This window comes from Hemiscyllium ocellatum, chromosome 22 (genome assembly GCF_020745735.1).
Source record: "Hemiscyllium ocellatum isolate sHemOce1 chromosome 22, sHemOce1.pat.X.cur, whole genome shotgun sequence".
In the NCBI taxonomy this organism is placed as follows: Eukaryota; Metazoa; Chordata; class Chondrichthyes; order Orectolobiformes; family Hemiscylliidae; genus Hemiscyllium; species Hemiscyllium ocellatum.
In genome coordinates this window covers 36,676,883-36,699,414 of record NC_083422.1, presented here as the reverse complement: position 1 = coordinate 36,699,414, position 22,532 = coordinate 36,676,883, and the positions used below count along the sequence as shown (strand labels likewise).

Here is a 22,532-nt window from a genome sequence, read left to right as displayed (position 1 = left end):
CTTTTGAAATGCAGTCTGTATTTTTAAGTTAGATTTCCTGTTCCCTTGTGTATTCTATCTATCTCTCATTCTCTAGAGCAAATTTCTGATTTGTCCTCGGTCATCTTTGGTGATTCATCAAGATGGTTAACCCACAGAGAATGATTTTCGTTATGTCTGACAGGGGATATAGAATCCCTACAGTGTGGAAACAGGCCCTTCGGCCTAACAAGTCCACACCGACCCTTCGAAGAGTAACCCACCCAGCCCCTTCCCCTACATTTACCCCTGAATAGTGCACCTAACCTACACATCCCTGAACACTGGACAATTTAACATGGCCAATTCGCCTAACCTGCACATTTTAGGACTGTGGAAGGAAACCGAAGGACCTGGAGGAAACCCACACAAACACCGGGAGAATGTGCAAATTTCACAGTTGTACGAGGCTGGATTCAAACCTGGGTCCCTGGTGTTGCAAGGCAGCAGTGCTAACCACTGAGCTGCCCCAAACATACATATATACATTTGGTCACTCATTATTATTGTCAAATGAACATTCATTTTCCATCCTGGTGGTTAAATGACCATTCTACTTTCTTTTGATATAAGTATTTGTTTTCACTGTGCTACTATTTTAAGTGTGCAGGTAAATGGTAATGTTTCCCTTTAATTAGATCCAATGCAGGGCATCCCAGTGACTGAAGATCTCTACTCCATCTTTAACAAAGAAAAAGAGCATGAAGCTTTGCATAAACAGAACCAGAGAAGCCAGCAGGAACAGTTCAGTCTCCTCTTGCAGAATTATATGAAATTGCTATTACCTGACGATGAGAAATTCCATGGAGGCTGGGCTGTGATAGATTGCGATCCAAGGTCTGTAACCACAGAATTCATCCATCACAGAGAATTTTTTATTTCATTCTCTGAAATTAAATGTTGACGCATCTCAACCTGTCATACTCAATTAAATGTAGAGAATAGTTACAACACAATATAAACCATTCCCCGTCGATGTGGAACAGGAAAATTGATGGTCGAGCCTGCTGTTTGAAGGCTGAATTTTTAATGAAGATTTGAAATGCCTTTTAAATCCAGTGATATTTATTTAATGCTGTCAGTAAACAAATGTGCATGGAACAGCAGCAGTGCTGAACTACATCTCAAACACCGTCCAACTGTTACAAACAGGATTTGAATGCTAGGGGTACATATTATAATTTTGATGAAACGAAGAGTTGAATCTTGGAAGAGAAAAAGACTTTTATCTTAAGAGCAGAGGTTATTTCAAAATAATCCAGGCTTGATAGGCCTGCAATGACTCAGTAAGTGTTTGTGCTATTTCGAATTTTTTTTTGCCTCTGTTATGAAGAAATCATGACGCATCAAATCATATTCTCTCTCCACATATGCTGCCCGACTTGCTGAACTTTTCCAGCATTATCTGTATTTGTTTCAGATTTTCAGCATCTGCAGTATTTTGCTTTGGCTTGTGTTCCCTTAGTCTGGGTCAAGGGTCAAGTCCCTTTCCTGATAAATTGCCCATGCTGTTGCTGCTGTCGTCTTCCATGGCAATGCACGGCATTTAAAATATCATTCCTGATAAATTTTGAGTTAACATTGTAAACAATTTTTGTTCTTTATACGTTCTTGGGATCTGGGTGTTACTGGCTCAGCAGCATTTATTGCCCATCCCTAAAAACCCAGAGAGAAGTTAAGATTGAATAACATTTCTGTGGGTCTGTAGGCCAGACCAGGTAAGGATGGCAGTTTCATTCTCTGAAAGACATTAGTGAACCCGATGGGGTTTTCCAATAATCAACAATTAATTCATGGCCATCATTAGGTAATTAATTTGAGGTTTTTTTTGAGAATTCAAATTCCACCATTTGCCATGGTGGGATTCCAACACAGGGTCTCTGGATTAACAGTGCAATGATATTATCAATAGGCCATTGCGCCTCTCATCATTACCCATGTTATAGTGCCAGCAACTTATAACCTCTTCTTGTTTAGTGTTTAATTGTGCACAGTCACCAAACTGAATACTTTGAAGCTGCTATCATTTTATAGAATCATCTGGTACAGAAGAGGTGCTTGAGTCCATCATTCTGCACCCCCAAAAATACCACTAAATCTACATGAGTCCCACATTGCAGCATTTGGCCCTTTAACACTTCTAGCACTGAAGCTGTATTGAATTGCCATCTGTATTCAGAGACTGACTTTTCCTTGATGGCATAGCTATTTGAAACCATGTTACAATGCTGTGTGGAGGGAGGATGAAAATTTTCAGGACAAATCCAGTGATTGCAGAGAACGTGATGCTACATTACAGTGCATTTTATTTCCATTGTGTTTCAATCTTGGGGCTGTTTATAGATTTTAAAAATTGTACAAACTGGTTTCTGGTTCAAGTTGTACAGTGATATTTCCAATAAATTTAAATATTCATAAAGATTCCATTTTGTTGAATCTTTTTGATCTGCGTTCATCAGGATAATATGCCAGAATAACAATTTAAGGGGCAGAACACAACTTTTTTACTCTGACAGCACAATGCTGCTTGATTGGCAGAGGCATTGCCATGGAGGATGCACCAGGTAATGATTGACAGTAAACTGCCAGGCCTGTACCTAGTCTGCATCTCTTGTCCGTAACAATGTAACAGCCAGCTGTTAGTTCGATGGTCAAGGTACTGCCCTGAGAAATCAATTTTGGGTTTAAAATTTAACACCTGAAAGTTAACTGCCAGTCGTCATTAACTAGTGCATTCTCCATGGTACCACTTCCAATCTGAGTCCACTTGCCAGCTGATCAGAACTTTGCTGTCATACAGCACAAATGTTGGCTTCCCCCTAAATTCACGAATCATCTAGATGAGTGCAAGATACAAAATTTAGACAACTTTTTGCTCAGCTGTGCTCTGTTTCTGACCTATCGAAAGGTGGTTTATAAATAATGAATTATACTGAATGCAGTTGAAACGTAGACACATGAAAATTTGGAGCAGGAACCATTTGTCCCATTGCACTAGCTCTACTGTTCAGCATGATAATGACTGACCTCTATCTCAAAGCCATACTTTCTCCTTCCTCCAGCCCTTGGTGCCTTTAATGTTTAGAAATATATTCAGTAACATGTCCTCTGTAGGCTTCTGTTAGAGAATTCCACAGGTTCACTGATGTCTGAGTGATAAATGCTTTCCTTGTTGTAAATGGCCTACCTGGGGTCCTGAGAGACTGTGACCCTTGTTCAAGAAGCTATCAGCTGCCAACCTTGGCCAGTGGAGACATCATCCCTGCCTCCAGTCTCCCAGCACTGTTAAAGTTGCGGGTGAATCCATGCGGTCCCTTCAATTTTATAAACACGAGGGTATACAGGCTGAGTTTATCCAATCTTCTCTTAAGCTGACAATCCTGCCTTCCCAGGAATCCGGCTGCAGAGCCTTTGCTGCACTCCTTCTGTGACAAGTAGACCCTTTCTTCAGTTAAGAAACCACAAGTGTGTACAGGTGTTGTCTCACCATGGCCCTACACTGCTGCAATAGGACATCCTTACTCCTTTATCTAGTTGTCCTGCAAGGAAGGCCACGTCACCATTTCCCCTTCCTGAGAATTGGGAATTGCTGCTTACTAGAAATGGTTTTGAAGTTAACTTAAATCCATGCAGCTGAAAATTTGGCAAAATCTGAATGTCACTTATCTTTCAACAATTATTAAAATAATGGAGGAACGTTTCCGGGTGCTATTGTTTTGACAAGGCAGCAGACATCAATATTGTAATTCCACAGATATTTGTTATGTTTTCACTTTGAGTTACTGGTAGTGGTTGGTGTTGTGCCATAAGGATGACATAGTTTGAGTTATGAGCACCTTATTGAAAGTTTTGGATTAATTCAACCAGGATATGTATTGAAGCCAGTCCCTGAATTTCTCAATTCACTAGGGCTGTGCTTGGTTCCAAGGCCTGTGCCTTAAGGCAGCCCAGAATATCTTGCTGGAGCCACTGGGCCATCTGCCAAAATGGATTTTATTTAAATTGAAACTAATAGATGAAGATCATGTGCACTTATAGAAAAATTAAATGTTCAACAAGCTGTATGAAAGAACTTATGGCTTTGTTTCCCATGTTGTATAATAATTTATTTTTATTCAGAACTTGTGCCAAGGCAGTTAAGCAGTTTTGCTATTAAGTTAAAATGAAATTTTGGATAAGATTAGTGAGGCACTGCAGCCTTAAGGAAAAGTTTTTTTTAGATTTATTATTGTCCCGTGTACCTCGGTACAGTGAAGTTTGTTTTTGCTTTGCATGCAGTCCAGCCAGATAATACCATATAAAGGGTATTAGGGTAATAGAACTGAGTGAATAAATTGTGCAGAAGGCTGGAGGGAAGGTGCACAAAGAGTGAGATCAACATTAAATTTAATATAGTGCTTCCAGAATTGAAGTTGTATTCGCGAATTGTTATCTGCTGGCACTGGAGGAAGTAGTGCTTAACATTGTCTTTGCGCATTTCTTATTCAAGTGCCACCTGATGGGTTTAGTCGGGCAGGACTTTGTTGTGCGGTATCTTTGCCCTTCTGGTAGGGAGGATTATAAGAATGAGCGAACTTTAGTTGTTTTCTGTTGAGTATTTCCCAAGGAAATTTATGTTGTTTGCAACTATTGTTCTTTTCCAGCCTTATCGATGCCACCCACCGAGATGTTGATGTGCTTCTCCTTCTGTCCAACTGTGCCTACTACGTGGCCTAGTAAGTAAATGGCCAGCACGTTTACAACTCTCCTTAAAGTTAACATATTTCAGTTGGTGATCACATTAACAAAACCCAGGACTGTGGTCTGTTGCTAAGCAGCCCATGAGTGAGTATTCAATTGTTCACTTGTGTATGAAGCTGGTTTCAAACCTGACATTGTCTATCCCTCATTTGACAGCTATGACGAAGAGGTTGATAAAGTGAATCAGTATGAAAGAATGAACTTGGAGGATTTGGAGAAGATTGAAATTGGTGAGTCTCTCTCCTCTGGTCACTTTGTCACAGGGTGGGGACAGGCTTTCTTACTTGCCAGTGCTACAGCTCAAATTCCTGTCTTACCTTACCTTACCTTGGTGCCGTCATTCTCACCCTTGCTCAGAAAAGCAGGTTGATCTCCATGTATCATTGCAGTTCTAATCTGTGTGTGCTTCTGCTTGTCAGAAAAGTTATGTGTATGTGTGTATAAGTAGCTCTTGAACTCAAAACCTGAGAGTTTTATTTTAAATTCATGTTGTAATGTGTTGCAGTTTTCAGTGATATTGGTGTAAGACAGTCCAGGATGCTTTTACCATACTTTGAACAGTTTAATGTCATAGTATGATTGTCGCAGAAGCCAATAACTTTAAGGTATTTGAATTTGCAGTGGTCCACTTCAAGGAATTACACAAAAAAAGACTTCACGTTGGAAGATTTTTAATTATAATGAATGAGCAAAAATCCAATATCAAGTGAACACTAATAGGGAACTAACAGCAAGCAAATTTCAGAAAGATCGGCTTTGTCACAGTAGCCATGAATTTTAGGCAAAATAAATTCCTAAGTAGATAGTTTAAATAAGCAACTAAAATGGCAGTTGAAAAGTGCCATGTAACAGAGCGAACTAAAAACCTTTTTTGCCTTTCTTGTTAAGAAGTAGAGCTAGACAGGAGGTCATTTAGGCTTCATGTCCTATTTACTCGGGAAGTTGGTTACATGCCAAAGCAGTTGGATTGAACAGACACTGAATTTGATTAGCCTATGGTGGCCTTAGTGAAATTTGACAAGGGGAGAATGAATCAAAATCCTTTTGCCGTGCATTTTCCTTCTCTCTCAGCCTGTTTGGGGGTAGGTGTTTTTGGGGAAGCTGGAGGACGGTGAGAACATGTCTGTCTCAGTCATGTTTTGGCTCACGGCATGCCTGCTGGATGATTATAAGTGTTTTGATTTTTCTTTCAATAGGAAACCAGGGCAGATTGTTTGTTTTTCCATAGTGTTTTCCAAATTGTTAAATGGCACCCACTAATTCTGTTCTGGTGTACTGGTGTTGAGGTATCTGGTTTAAGCTTGGGATTGTGTAACCATGCTTCCCGGTTTTGGCTGAGAGTTCAGAGGCGTGTTGATCCATGGGACAGATACATTATAAAGGAATAGACAATAGGGTTAAGGAAGTCCAGTGACAATTATGAAGTGCATTGGTAAAGCCATATCTGGAGTATTGTGTACAGTTTTGATCCCTTCATGCATACTTGCTGTAGAGAGCACGCAACTAAGGTATACTTGACTGGTACCTGGAATGAATAGATTCATGTATGAAAAGAGCTTGAGTAGAATAGATGTAGTTTCCCTGGAGCTGGGAAGACCGAGGTGGTATACATGTAAAATGCTTAAGATGCTTGACAGGTTGCAGCTGAAAGCTTCTCCTGCCTGGCAAATATGGATGGTGGAGGGGGGTGCTGGGTTAAACTGGGGTGGACAAGGTCAAAAGTCACGTGACACTAGGTTGTAGTCCAACAGGTTTATTTGAAATCTCAAGCTTTCGGAGCCCTGCTCCTTTGTTAGGAGAGGAGAAAGTGAGGTCTGCAGATGCTGGAGATCAGAGCTGAAAATGTGTTGCTGGAAAAGCGCAGCAGGTCAGGCAGCATCCAAGGAACAGGAGATTCGACATTTCGGGCATAAGCCCTTCTTCAGGAAGGTTCCTGAAGAAGGGCTTATGCCTGAAATGTCAAATCTCCTGTTCCTTGGATGCTGCCTGACCTGCGCTTTTCCAGCAACACATTTTCACCTTTGTTAGGAAAACCTGGAACATAGTCTCTGGAGAAGGGGTTCAGCAACTCAAATAAGTGCAAATATTTGCAATTCTGTCCTCTGAGAGCCATCAGTCAGAATATTCAAACAGAAATCAACAGATGGCTTATTAGGGGAGTTAGGAGATGTGCAGAAAAGTAGCATTGAGGTCGCTTAGTCATTAACGTAGTGAATGATGGGAGAGGCTTGAAGGGCCAGCTCTTAACTCTTCTGTTCCTGGCCTTCAGGCACTCTTAATATGGGTGCAGCACTGATTTCTGTCCCCGGTCAAACATGGTACTATGGCAATCTATTGTTTTCCACATTCACAATGAGAGAAAACCAGTTTGTTAATAATTGCAATTATCAGTGTGTTTGAATTGGCTAATTAATGTGATTTTCCTAACAGTCACATGTACAGCACAAAATGGTCATCAGGAATTGGTAGCATCATGACTACAAATTTTGCTCTCCCCTCTGCCACATCCTTGTAGTTTGGTTGTCGACATTATCCTCAGAGAGGTTGTCAATCAGTGACTAAGAGTGGGGAAAATACTCTCTCTCTCAAAGATCTCTTTGATCTTCTTGGAATTGAAACCAGCTGTTGAGATCACATGGACCAATTGTTAATTATAAAGATATTCATTTTCTGATGGGGATGTCTCCCAGTCCCTCTTGAAAGAACATAAGTTTGTACATATTCTCTCTGTGATGCAACTGCTTTCTTCATCCAGTGAGAAACCATTTTGAATATCTTCTAATACATAATTTAGTCTGATCTCCTTGTGTTGTAGCCACTAACTGATGGGATACTTCCAGCCATCTTGCCCCTCAAGTTGCAACCTGGTTTGATTTATGCAATGAATTGACTTTTGCTGTTTTAAATACCATTGTTCAGGTGTCTGTTAGGCCTTAACTTCTTGCAAACAGCTTGCTTAGAAAACCATTCTGTGCATTAAATGTCTTAAGTCTCCAAGAGCCCTATTTGTTCCATTCCCTTAATTTTAACAGAAAAACAAACTCTCTGCAACATTCTGCTTCTCCCCAGCAGCGTCTTCTTGCTATTCACCCCTCAATAGCAGCTGTTTCTTTTCTGTGAGATGCTTAAAAAATGTTCAGACCCTCACTTAACATTTTTAATGGTTTACGATTTGAGTTTAACCCCTCTGTGGCAGCCAGATTATATGGGTATGTTCCCAAAGTGGGACGTCCATCATTATCTCACCATGCACGTTTTTTAACAACGTTGTTTCACCTTTAAGGGGACATCTGAAATGTAATTATCTTGTCAAGTTCAAAGAGCATGAGTTCCTGTTACGGTGTAGGTAGTAGGTTGGTTCAAGATGGCAGCTGATTGCTACCTTCTCTGGGGCAGTTGAAGATGGATGATGAGTGTGAGCCCAGCCAGAGAAACTCTTATCCATTGAATGAATAAAAATACCTTATTGATGCTTTCTTTTTGCATTTAGCTCTCTGCTTTTGATTTGAATATCTCAAAAGCAAGAGTCAAAATTTCAAAAGTTTAATGTTAGTAAAATTCACATTGATTTTTAAAGGGAAATCCAAAAGTTTACCATCATAAATTGTAAGTATGCCTGACTTTACAGTTTAACTTTGATGTTACTTATAAAGTGCAAAACAGATGAGTTATTTTCAGCCACTGCATTTGGCATCTGAAGAACTTCAAATGACAGGCTCCATTTCAAAGTTGCTTTCTTGTCAAAAGTGTATCCTGAAAGGTTTTATGATTTACAGCCCCTCAATGTGGAATAGTGGCGCGGCTTTAGTCAGTAGCCTTTCACCTTTTGAACAGATTAAATTGCAGTTTGTACAAGAATTTGAGGAAATTTGATACATTTGTTTTGTATTCTATAGAGTTCAAGCTAGTTTCAATTAGGATAAAATAGGAAATGAGGTCAGAGAAAGAAGCTTGCTTTTATGTTAATTGATCCTTTTTTTGAAGAAAAAGGAATTGTACATTTTGAATCTACCTAATTATCACAGCAGTGTTTTGTTAAGTTAGCTGTTTGGTACAGCTATAAGACATAATATATTTTAATCGCTAAAATCTTTGAGACAGTCATCCAGAAAAGCATTATAACATCACTGAGGTTGAGAAGCAAACAGAGCTTTAAGGGAAAAGAGAGAGTGTCTGCGACAGTATTAGGTGAATGCTCATTGCCCTGCACCAAGTAATGGAATTTTGGGAAATGGAGGATGAAGATGGAGTGAAATGGAGTAGACGAGAAATTAGAGGTAATTCCAAGTTCAGTTTGGTTCATGATGTGAGAAGGTACTGTTAGTGAAGGTTAGGGAATATGATAGGAGCAAAAGAGGTGGAGAAAATTGAGAGAGAATGGGAACAGAGCTGTGTAATGTCCCATTTTTCCCGGTTGCAGCTTGCAAGCCTGATTGGGCTCGTATTTCCCGCCATGCTGTAAATCCCACCTTGCAGCTTGCCACCTAGCAGGAAGAAAAAGACAAGCAGATGAGGGGAGGACACCAGAAAACTTTTAGGAGAGAGCAATAGAAAGAAGAGAATAAGTTAAAGAAAAGAGAATCCTTGAGAGTAACACACAGACAACAGATGGGCAAGAGATTGACTGACTCGTTGACTCTGAATAACTTTTCAAACTGGTGAAACATTGAAAATAAGATCTATAGTGTGTCATTTGCTACTTCATATAATTGTGACTGTTCTTGGACTTCACCTTCTCTTCTGTGTAGTCCTCTGATGCCCTTTGTTCCCTGAGAGACCAAAACACACACTTTCCTACCTTTTGATACTTTCAAACATACACCTTCCCTTTGAGACTGTTGCCCTTGTGTTAGAAATTCCCTGGTCAGGTGGAAACAGTCTGTAAGTCTACCATGTTAAACTCTTCAGAATCTTGTAGCCTCAATGAGATCACCCCTCATTCTTTTAAACTCCATCGGCTGAGTTTACACAACCTCTCAATTTAGGACAGTTTTTCATCCTAGGGATCAATTTATTGAACCTTTGCTGTACTGCCTTTAATAAATATAACAATAAAACTGCTCTCCGTATTCCAGAGCCACCAAACCTTGTAATGCATACAAACTGAAATAACTATAACAATACTGGAATATATTAAGTGTGAGATTTTTAGACTCCTTGTGGTTTTTTCTTTGTGACCAATAAAGATAAAAACAAATATTGTGATTTTTTTTAATTAAATCAAAAGGCCCAGAACCAACTTTCTTTGGTAAACCCAAGTTTACTTGTATGAGGCTACATTACAAACACAATGGAACGAGTGGATACTTTCATACACTCAGAGCTGTGACACGAAACCCTGAGGAGGATGGGAAAGGTAATGTCTCTCTCCTGTTTCCTTCTGTGATGTGTTGAGATTGTTGCAATATCAGATTAGATCCATTAACATCTGGAATGTATCATTGGAAGTGTTCTCTGTTCAGGAACAAACCCAACATGTTTTTTTTGTATTCATGATCCCCCATTATACACCATTTGGTAAAGGATCCTTCAAGTGACAGTACATTTGACAGCTTTATCCAAAATCTGTACTTTGAAAAAAAATAAGTTCCAATAAATGTGCCTGTGTAACAAACACACGCAGGACTTAATCACTGAGACCTTGAGACTTGCAGTTGATTTTTTTTCCCCCCACCTGATCATTGGAGGTATATTTTCAATGGCTGTAAGTTAATGTTTAAAGCTTAATGTTAAAATTAGCTGTTCATTTACTGAAATTATCACGTTCTTTACCACTCTTGCCTGTCCTACTTTTTAAAAAAAACCCTTCCATTTGGTCATCAACTTGTTACATTAGAGTGGGCAGACAAAATCTACCTGGCCAAGAGTTGGAGAACTCAATGGCTTAATGTGATGGATTTTTATGCTTTTCTCTCCTGATCAATATTATGACCTCTGAGTATATACTCCATTGGCCAGTCATCAAATGTGAACCTCTGAAAGTGTTTTGATTATGGAATAAAGGGAAGCACAGATAGGCCTGTCTTTACTCAAAACCACCTTGTGGACTTAATTACAATGGAAATTTGGATTAGTAACAAGCAGGACCTTTTGTGTTTAATAGCCTTACTCCACCTGCTCTACTTCTGTTGTTTATCCCGTTCAGCCTGCTGAACCTATCCAAATGTAATGCTTTCCCCTCACCTGAGAGAGCGAGAGAGACTGGCCCTAATCATTCCTGGGCTAGAAGGAGAAAAACCAACCAGAATCCTCCCCTGTTTTGACACTGAAGTATCCACACATGTTTCCTGGATGAGGGTAAAATTGGACTTCACTGCATTAACCAGGCTGTTGCCATACCATCCTGGTGTGTGCGCACAGGACAGTAATTAACTAAGTACCTGAGGATTGCTGGTACCGAGAATTGTTTCGGTCAAAACAAAATTGAAAACGTTTAGCAACAGGTTTGTAACATGTTTAAAAAGGTTACTGCCTCCCCAAATGACTCATTAAGTCATCTAATTATTAGCTAAGTTATATGAATCAAGAATATTTCTGCTTCACACCTCCCTGCCCACCTCAACCCATGTACACTCATTCAAAATCACCACCTGTGCTGCCACACACACACACCCTCCTGCTGTTATAAGAGTGGCTTTCTGCCTGGCCACCTCGAATGGGGTATCATGGGAAATTTACTTTGGTTACAATTTCAAAATGGTCTGCCATACTTGCCATCATGATATATGTATGTGGAAGAATTTGGGTAAGGCATTAATAGGCTATGAACAATAGGAATAAGATTTTAATGAAACATGAAGAAGTTCATAATTATCTCTAAGATGTTCTTGTAAGCAATACTTGACAGTGCTTTAATTGGCTTGCAGATACCCTTCAGTGCATTGCTGAGATGCTTCAACTTACAAAACAGAACCTGGGATTAGATGTGTCAATTGTAGAGAAGAAGTTAGAAAGGTGAGTTGGAATTATGACAGCTTTAATTAGCTTGTTAATATTACCTATGCAAGCAGGCATTAAATAAGAACAAAGCAAGAGAATAATTCTATGTTCTGAGCTTTCTGGTTGAATATCAGCTGTATTCTGATTGCCAGTTTTGCTTTCATACCTATGTCTTGAGGAAAATAAAACTGACGACTTAATGAAATGATGTTTGTGAATGTGGAGAGTGAAGTTTTGTTTCAGTTCTGTGATGTGGAAGATGATGCACTCATTGTTCCGTGATGGCTTTTCCAACTAACTTTCTACACATTCCCATTTTCCTATTCTCTTTTCAATTTTCTTCTGTCTTTCACTTTATTGCCGTTATCTTGAGAGCTGCATGCGATTTTGTTTTTAAATTGCTTTTTCTTCTGTAGTGAGGAAAATCTTGTGATAACCCTGAGCCCCATTGTTTATGATTTTTCAATTCATTGAAAAACACTACGATTTAGCCACTTGAAGCTTAATTCTGGAATTCATTTTTATGTCCCTCAGTTTTCACTGTCCCACTTTCAAAGGTCATTGCTATAACTTTCCATTTCTGATATATTCTGATGAATATTTGTTCTTTTTGACACAATATATTTTTCTGTAAACAGGCAGTGCCCAGACCTACATGCTAAACTGCTTCAGTGACCCAGAACACTCAATTGGGGAATGTTTAAAGTGCTCAATCCATTTGCTTTTTGTTTCCTTTCCCCTTTTGTTCCCACCTTTTGAAAGATGCAGTTGGTCACTTTGGAAAGGCTGCCATATTGGTTATACTGTCTTTGACTGTTCTTTGTTCATCCTGCCCTATTAATTCATTTCTAGAATCTTCTTTTGGACATGTTTCCTGATTTGGCATTGCCAGGAAATTTCAGTATCATTCCTCTGTTTATCCAAATTTAAATCAATGTGAACATGACCCATCCAAGCAAAACCATCTCATTAAAATGATGGGTAGTAAGCTAACAAAAAAAATGAAATACCTATATCTTTCTCCCTTTTTTATAAAAAAGAAGCTTTTTCATCAGGCAGGTACCTGGATAACTTGTATTCGGTTTCAATGTGAGATTCACACTGTGGACACCGCCTCCCTGTATATAGTTAGATGTAAATTTTAAACTAAGGCTATGTCTATCAATGGTATGGCCCAATTCTTTATTGGAGAATCAAGTTGTCTACAAACATGCACCTGCTGTTTACAATGTGCTGTGACTTCAACCTGAGCTTGCAAAATTTTGGTATAGATCTTAATTTTCCACAGAAGTGGGAATATTTAATGAATTAATACTTGGCAACAAAAGGTTGTATGGTTACATTTGTCTCTCAGAACATGAACCCCAAGTCCCTATTTGTTGGTTAATTGTATGCAGTGCTTTGGGTTACTTAAAAATTGCAGCTGTGTTTTAAAGTTCTATAATTCTTCTTTAAACTTGGAATCAGGAATTCTTAAAGCTGCATGTTTTAACTGCATTGACTTGAGGTGCAACAACATCATGTCAGAGTTGTCATGTTTTAAAAATCCTGCTGTGGTGTCTTATATTACCTTCTCCAGTGCTTCCTTCTGCCTGGGGTGTTTTGAGATCTCTTAGCTCCTCCACTGGAGTCTTTTCCACATTGCTGATTTTAATCATCTCACCATTGCAATTGCACTTTGTTGATGCCCTGAAATTGTCTCCTTGGAGAAATCTCACCTCCGTCTGTGCTTTCCTCTTTTTAAAACAAAAAGCTCTTTAAACCCACCTCTCTCCAACGTTTTGGTCACTTGACCCATAATCTCCTTGTATGGCTAAGAGCCAAAATTGTGCTTCATTCAAGTGCCTTGAGATGTTTTTACTTTGTTGAAAACTTGAAATTTATACAGTATTTCTGTGGATGAGCATGATTGCTTTCATCCCACATTTTGACTGGTTTGCGTAACTGCTGTCACACCAGGAGGGATATCAGAGCTGAAGCACGGGTGAAGATATCTTAACTGCATAGTGAATAGTTGGAGACTGAGTAAGAGGAAAAATGGCATTTACCAGCTGCTACTTTCCACATAATGATATCACTCAGTGTTCAGCTTTCTGTTTATCGGAATATCCAGTAGAGAATGGTGATTTGTGCATGTGTAATTCACAGTTTCTGTAATGTTTTGATCTTCTGGCATCTTAAAATGAGAAAAGCTCTGAGCCTGCCCTCAGCAGAGATTTGCAGACAGAGTTTGACACTTTGCTGGGTAAACTGCCTCTTTCTTGGATTTTGTCCATGTTCACTGCAATCTGCCAGGACAAAGAAATGATCTGTCCTCTTGTTTGTTCATCCATCCTGAAAGACCCCCATTGGGGCATCCACTTGTTCCAAGAGTCTTCAACTTTTCACCTGGACAGCTTTGTTTGAAAGCTTAAGCCAATAATCAAATATCTGGAACAAGAATGTCTTGTCATTAGCCTTTCATTTAAACTTTATGCCTTGTTCCCACCTTTATTTTTAAAAAGTATTCTTATGCTCATTTTTCTTTCATACTCATGCATAGCTAGAGACTACATTGACTGCTGGTCTGCTTTTTATTTTAAATAAAGTACACTGAGGTGATAGAATCTTTAATGAGAGCTAACTCAGTTTTGAATGAGGTGCCTGTGTGTTGAAAATCTTGTATGCAATCCAATGACATTAAACTGCTCCAATATTTACTCAGGGATCATTACTAATATCAATCATAAATAAATTTAATGTTGTTAGTGGCTCGGAGTTGACATTGAAGAAAATTGCCTGTAAAGATGTAGTGATCTTTGCATACCTTTTCAACCTTCTGTAGTAGCTTTCTGGCATTCAAAAGTAATGCTGTCATTAAATAGACGAAATAGCCAGTCTCATTGAAGAATTCTCACAAAGAGCAGAGCATGAAGTGCAACTCACTCGTTAACCTTCAGTTTTTCAAATATCAGGATAAAGATTGGGCTTAAGGTAGAAGCTAACATCTCTACATTTCTCTAAAAAAAAATGTTCATATTTAAAATGTCTTTGAAGAGGTGACAAGTAGGTTAGACCAAGGAAACCCAGTGGATGTGGTCTATCCAGACTTCCAAAAGGCCTTTGATAAGGGGCCACACGGGATACTGCTGAGTAAGGTGAGGGCCCATGGTGTTCGAGGTGAGCTACTGGCATGGATTGAGGATTGGCTGTCTGACAGAAGGCAGAGAGTTGGGATAAGAGGTTCTTTTTTGGAATGGCAGCCGGTGACAAACGGTGTCCCGCAGGGTTCGATGTTGGGGCTGCAGCTGTTCACGTTATTTCGTAATGATCTGGATGAAGGGAGTGGGGGCATTCTAACGAAGTTTGCCGATGATACGAAGATAGGTGGACAGGCAGGTAGTACTGAGAAAGTGGGGAGGCTGCAGAAGGATCCTAGACAGTTTGGGAGAGCGGTCCAGGAAATGGTGACTGAAATTCAATGTGAGCAAATGCGAGGTCTTGCACTTTGGGGAAAAAAGAATGCAAGCATGGATTACTTTCTAAATGGTGAGAAAATTCGTAAAGCCAAAGTACAAAGGGATCTGTGAGTGCTAGTCGAGGATTCTCTAAAGGTAAACTTGCAGGTTGAATCCGTGATTAAGAAAGCGAATGCAATGTTGTCATTTATCTCAAGGGTTGGAATATAAAAGCAGCGATGTGCTGAGACTTTATAAAGCTCTGGTTAGGCCCCGTTTGGAGTACTGTGTCCAGTTTTGGGCCCCACACCTCAGGAAGGACATACTAGCACTGGAGCGTGTCCAGTGGAGATTCGCACGGATGATCCCTGGAATGGTGGGTCTAACATACGAGGAACGGCTGAGGATCCTGGGATTGTACTCATTGGAGTTTAGAAAGTTAAGGGGAGATATAATAGAAACTTACAAGATAATATATGGCTTGGAAAGGATGGACGCTAAGAAATTGTTTCCATTAGATGAGGAGACTAGGACCCATTGGCACAGCCTTAAAATTAGAGGGGGTCAATTCAGAACAGAAATGCGGAGACATTTCTTCAGCCAGAGAGTGGTGGGCCTGTGGAATTCATTGCCGCAGAGTGCAGTGGAGGTCAGGTCGCTAAATGTCTTCAAGGCAGAGATTGATAAATTCTTGATGTCACAAGGAATTAAGGGCTACGGGGAGAATGCGGGTACGTGGAGTTGAAATGCTCACCAGTCATGATTAAATGGCGGAGTGAACTCAATGGACCAAATGGCCTTACTTCCACTCCTATGTCTTATGTAAGGAATTTTTAAATCACGATGGGATTTTGCAGGAATAAGGCGATTGTTAATAATTGACTTGGTACACTGTTTAAAATCTCATTTATACTGATTTCAACAAGGTGTTGCTTTTTTTGGGATCCTTAACTGAACACAGAGTGGAAGATCATGATCATTTCTAATTGGTTTTTCATTTCTGATGTTTTCTGCACACATGGGGTAGTGGGGAATCACAACTGGATTTTTCACATATAATCTAGTTTCCATTTTCCGGTGATTTATCACTTTGACAGCTGTAATGATGGCGAATGCTAGTGGCTTCACAGATTTCAAACAGAATCAAGGCAATCAGTTTTAGTTCAGTTTCTTGTCAGACTCTTCCTTTAAAAACCTTATTTTGATGCCTATAAAAATGTTTATTTCCCTCACTTCTCAACAATTTTCTAATCTCTAAGTGATGGGAAAAAGTCAAGTTGTTGCAGTTCTTCATCTGTTAAACACAAGTTTTAAGTGTTTTCTGATTGGGAATAGTATTGTCATACGCATACAAATAAGACAGATGCTTTCCAGGTTCATTTAAAGTATATTTCTAATTTTGAAGTCAGTGTAGTATCTGGCAGCAATAGCAGTGTTGTCTTTGGTGGTTATTAATGGTAATTTGGAGAGGTAACATGTATATTTCTGAGAGTTGCTTTTTTCCCCCCCAAAATAACTGAAGTTGTCAATTAAGCTAGTAGGCTTTGTTCTACCAAGAGACTGTACAGTTTTTGGTGTGGGACCTGATGCAATACTGCCCAGCAAGGCAATGGAGCTGAAGCAATAGGATGACAATCTAACAAAAATGTTAGTCAACCCTGAATGGTTTAACTGTAAAATGATGGCAGTTATATGCCGCTGCCTTTGTTTTTAGAATCTCAGTCACATGTTAACTCAATTGCCTCCAAACGTAGTTACTATTTTAGAAAAGGTGGAGGAAGTTTTTAAACTGTTTAAACTCACTCAGTTTTTTTTCTTGTGGGTTGAGTTTTCTAGTTCTATAATTACAGATAATTGTTAATTTACATGAGCTACTTCCATTGGTCTGAAATGTTTGAACCCATTACCTAATTTCTTTTAATGGAAGAAATTGCACACTCAAAAGCCTATTGTTTATTATGTCATTAGAGTTCTACTAAAGAACTTGTTGCTGTCTCTTTGTTTGCTGGATGTGGCCACTAACATTTCACTAATTCCACTTAAAGAAGGTTGAGGTGTTGAACCATTGCAATACTGCAGGTACTATTAGTTGCACTAAAAGTAAAAGCTGACAATGCCATTGGTCAGGTATTCCATGATGTTTGACCAGTATAGTTAAGGAACATTTCCAATTTGGGGTGGTGAGTAACGAGGAGCGGAGCTTTGTGTTCCCATGTATCTTTTACATGATCTGATCTGCCTCACTTGAGCACAGGTCTCATAAGTGAGCTACAAAAGTGTTCAAGGGAAGGGTTCACCTCAGGACAATATAGGAACAGGTCACCCAACCATCACAGATGGGGAGGTGGCTGGTTTTCTCAATGACGTGTACTTGATTGAATGCTCCCTGAGTCAGCATGGTTGCTTTCCATTTAGCTTGGAGTCTTTTTTTAGATTAGATTAGATTAGACTTACAGTGTGGAAACAGGCCCTTCGGCCCAACAAGTCCACACCGACCCGCCGAAGCGCAACCCACCCATACATTTACCCCTTACCTAACACTACGGGCAATTTAGCTTGTCCAATTCACCTGACCCGCACATCTTTGGACTGTGGGAGGAAACCGGAGCACCCGGAGGAAACCCACGCAGACACGGGGAGAATGTGCAAACTCCACACAGTCAGTCGCCTGAGTCGGGAATTGAACCCGGGTCTACAGGCGCTGTGAGGCAGCAGTGCTAACCACTGTGCCACCGTGCCGCCCACATTTGCTTGTTGCTCATTTGCTTCAGGAATCCATGAGTTAAGTATGTTCGGAGATAGAGGTGTCTTGATCAGTTTTCCGGAGTCTGCATTCCAGTTTGAGTGGTCAGATTGTTGCCAATCATAGAATTGTCGAGAGGAAATATGCTTCACATTTATTGATATCCCAAGGAGAACAGAAATTTGTTTTCAGAAAAACCATCTTGTTTGCTTGGGACTTCATTTAGGGGCTTTAAAAAACAAACTATTGGACTTAGTGCTGAAATACAACTATACCTAAATTCAAACAGTCGAGTTCAGCACCGCCCACTCAAAGGATGGGAATGTTGATAAACTTATTGTTGCAAAAGCTTGCAGTGTAAATTCATTGACTTAGTTTTTATGATTGCTAGGTTTGTCTTGGCTTAAAGTAATAGATATGTAGTAATATTTCTGAATAGAAGTTTTTGACTGTAAAGGGAATGATTGGATTCTACGTTGTCTTGCAGGAAGCACAGTAAACCACATGAAGACATTCTTGGCATCAGATCCAAGAGTCAAGCTTTAAGCAGTACAAGCCTAACTCAAGGCAAGAACTTTCTTATGAACAAGTTTTCTTCTCTCAATCAAAAAGTAAAGCAAACAAAATCGAGCGTGAGCATTGGAAGCCTTCGCAAACTTGGCAACTTTCCAAAGCCAGAGATGAAGGTCAATTTCTTAAGACCAAACCTGCGAGTGAATCTGTGGAAGTCTGACAGTAGCTTGGGAAGCTCTGATTCACCAGTAGTTGTTTCTAAAGATGATTCTGATTCTGACATAGAGATCTCTTCCAACTCAGATTCTTTTGAATCGGATGGTTTCCTCTCCAATTCAAAATCGGATGATGAATGCCAGCTGACAGACTCTGAAGATGTAGGGCAGTGTGATTACGTGCTTCCCAGTTGTGGTATTGTTTCAACAGGACCTCGGTCACGGTTAGGAAGTCGATCGCAATCTATTAGCAGTTCAGATTTTAGTATTCCAAGTAATCCTTCAGAAATTCACATAGCTCAGTGTGATTCTGAACAAATGAGTAAAGACGTGATTGTCCAGCTTTCTGGCAAAGCACCAAATGCAGATGAGGGTATCCTGGTGGATTTCAATACTCCCACTGATGTTTATTGTCACCAGTTTGTAGAAGATGCACAGCACAAAAATTCAGAGGATCCTGTTGGAAACCTTGCTTTCCATCAGCAACAACCTGAGCAAAGCAATACCACCTTGGGCACCAAATCTAAGTCTGAACCAGAGATAGTGGAACCACTTTTATCAAGACCCTCCAAGCTGGATGTACCCTCAGCTACCTCGAATCTGTCGTTACTTTCAATGGAGCCTGCTGTGTCGTCTGATAACAGTTCAACCTGTGTGCTCAATCCACCTGACGTGGAGACTAGTTTACAAGCAACTCCCTCAGCAGCCGATGATCCAGGGAGCAGGGCTGTTTCACCATTTGCTAAGATCCGAAGCTCTATGGTCCAGGTAGCAAGCATGACCCAGGCAGGACTGCTTCAGGGGGTAAACTTTGCAGTGGGAAAAGTTCAGCGCACTCCTGATAGTGTAAACGAAGGGCAGCATCCACAGCTGACAGATATGTTTACGCAGTGTCGGACCAGGATAATCCAAATTTAGCTACTGATGGGTCCTTTCCAACTTTGACTAAATTTAATACTTTTTAAGTTTAGACCCAAACCCTTTAAAATGATTTGCAATTTTGTACGCAGCCTTTAACAAGGCATTTGAGGGTTTATTTGATGATCATTGTTGTAAATGAGTCTGGGTAATCTTGGATCTTTTCATTAAGCTACTGTAGCACTAACTACTGAACAGGCCAATGTGCAATATTAATTGTGATAGTACATATTAGGCCAGGGGCATTGTAATCCTAGTTAATTGTAATGGGCTCACCCAAAATGTTTCAGATGGCTTTATCTACTGTATAACTAGAGGGGAATTTATATGCTACATGTAACTTCAACACGTCATGCCACACAACTTAAGAACTTGCACTTAGTTTGTGTTGCACCGAATTGTATTAGTGGGGTAGTGAGGTGTATTTTGGTCTAGTTTGTTGTCTCTGCCATACAGGGACTCTGCCACTGGGGGGAGTAGATTCAGACTGAACAAAGCACTCCATAAAGATTTCAATTTCTTGATTGCTTCTCAGTTTTTAGATATCGTACCCGGATAGCTCAAGTCGAAAGGACTTGAATATTTTGTGATAATTTCACTATCAAAGTATTACATCATTGTCTAAATTACCAAGAAAAGGAGTATTATTTTCCTCCAACGTCTTGTTACCAAAAACAAGGTCCTAATGAAAATTATCTATAACTAAGTGAAGGGGCCTGAGAGAAAGCTCAACTTAAATCTAATGTAGCATTTGTAGATCTTATAGCTAGTGCCTGTATTTTTCAAATGTACTGTAGCTAGATTGTAACGTGATGTTGAAAGCAGGTTCCTGGACATTGTCTTAATTGTGATTTGATATCAGTCTCTTGCAAAGAATTTCTAAGCAAATTAAACTGTCTATTCCTGTAATAAACTCTTGGTATTATCACTTTTAAATGTTTTAATGTGCTATTTATTCATGTTGTTTTGTCACACTAGTATGGTTTCTTTGGAGTGTTTTAAAAAAAACCATCAACATATGCTTCAAAGTAGATATACTCCAGTGTATTTTGACATGAGGGATGTACATTATTTTAATAAAAAAATAAAGCAAAACAAATGTTTATATTGTTTTCCTGAGTGCAAGTGTCAAAGCTAAAATTCATCCATTTAGTGATTATTACACATTTCAAAACTGGCTAAGAAACACCAATAGGGATATTGATGTAGATTATTACAAGGTTTTTTGATTTTTAATTTGAAAGGTGAGATGTTAAATAAAAATAAACTACTCGGGATCAATTGAGAGAAATAATTAACAATTCGATCAGAATGGATTTAAAACATGTACATAGAAATGGGGAAAGGGTAGACAAGATAGGGTGCAAGATGTGAAATTGAATGTGAAGACATGTTGCAAACAACAAATAGGACAAGAAAGAAACAGATGGTAAAGCAGAATCAGTGACTTGATCATGGCTGACAAACTAAACCAGTCAGAGACCACAGTTTGACAGTGAACTGCAGTGAGAATCTGGAAGGCAAAGTCTCATTGAGCTTTGTTGAACACAGCAGGGAATAGAGGTCCGTTGGAATGGAATGGAGAATTAAAATGATACGTGACTAGTAGTTTGGTATTGTGCTTATGAATAGACTGTTTTGCAAATGTGGTTATTCAATTTACATTTATTTACTCCCAGTGTAGAGGATACAGCACTGCACTGCACAAGCAGTACACTAAAATTTCAGCAAAACCAGTAAATCATGGTCCACTGGAAGTGGGGAAGTGATTGCATCTACTGTCATTGTGTCAAGGGGTGTGGTGATATGCACAATATTGACACAACGGGAAGATGTGTTTGGTAGTATCACTGGTAAGAAAAAGGGAATCTGCCTACAATGGACATGATACAACCCACACGACTATTGTTTTCAGGTCATCTCCAGTTAAGAACAATATTCTGAGACCTGGTTAGATCACATTTGGAGTATTGTGTTCTGTTCTGCTTACCTCATAGGAAAGACGTGGAAGTTCAGAGACTACGCAGAGGAGATTTACCGAGACGCTGCCTAGACTGGAGGGCATTGTTGTGGTTCTGTTCGCCGAGCTGGAAGTTTTTGTTGCAAACGTTTCATCCCCTGGCTAGGCGACATCATCAGTGCTTTGGAGCCTCCTGCGAAGCGCTTCTTTGATGTTTCTTCCGGTATTTATAGTGGTCTGTCCTTGCCGCTTCCGGGTGTCAGTTTCAGCTGTCCGCTGTAGTGGTTGGTATATTGGGTCCAGGTCGATGTGTTTGTTGATGGAGTTTGTGGATGAATGCCATGTCTCTAGGAATTCCCTGGCTGTTCTCTGTCTGGCTTGCCCTATGATAGTAGTGTTTTCCCAGTCGAATTCATGTTGCTTGTTGTCTGCGTGTGTGGCTACTAGGGATAGCTGGTCGTGTCGTTTCGTGGCTAGTTAGTGTTCATGTATGCGGATTGTTAGCTGTCTTCCTGTTTGTCCTATATAATGTTTTGTGCAGTCCTTGCATGGTATTTTGTAAACTATATTAGTTTTGCTCATGTTGGGTATTGGGTCCTTTGTTCTAGTGAGTTGTCATCTGAGCATGGCTGTTGGTTTGTGTGCCGTTATGAGTCCTAAGGGTCGCAGTAGTCTGGCTGTCAGTTCTGAAACGCTCCTGATGTATGGTAGTGTGGCTAGTCCTTTTGGTTGTGGCATGTCCTCGTTCTGTGGTCTGTCTCTTAGGCATCTGTTGATAAAGTTGCGCGGGTATCCGTTTTTGGCGAATACTTTGTATAGGTGTTCCTCTTCCTCTTTTTGCAGTTCTGGTGTACTGCAGTGTGTTATGGCCCTTTTGAATAGTGTCCTGATGCAGCTTCGTTTGTGTGTGTTGGGGTGGTTACTTTCATAGTTTAGGACTTGGTCTGTGTGTTGTTTTCCTGTGTACCCTTGTGGTGAATTCTCCGTTCGGTGTTCTCTGTACTATCACGTCTAGGAATGGGAGTTGGCTATCCTTTTCTTCTTCTCTC

At 39.8% G+C, this 22,532-nt stretch overlaps 1 protein-coding gene across 2 annotated transcripts in view; it reads left to right on the top strand.

Annotated features, from left to right (window-relative positions):
• inpp5f (inositol polyphosphate-5-phosphatase F) overlaps window positions 1-20,577 on the top strand; it is a 209,877-nt gene extending 189,300 nt beyond the window's left edge. For both annotated transcript variants that reach the window (XM_060842076.1, XM_060842078.1), the window contains exons 15-20: window positions 657-855; window positions 4,662-4,733; window positions 4,915-4,988; window positions 9,986-10,114; window positions 11,625-11,712; window positions 18,365-20,577. In XM_060842076.1, coding sequence (XP_060698059.1) covers window positions 657-855; window positions 4,662-4,733; window positions 4,915-4,988; window positions 9,986-10,114; window positions 11,625-11,712; window positions 18,365-19,523 — 1,721 coding nt within the window. In that variant the 3' untranslated portion in view covers window positions 19,524-20,577. The remainder of the gene's footprint in view (window positions 1-656; window positions 856-4,661; window positions 4,734-4,914; window positions 4,989-9,985; window positions 10,115-11,624; window positions 11,713-18,364) is intronic.
• Window positions 20,578-22,532: the final 1,955 nt, after the last annotated feature.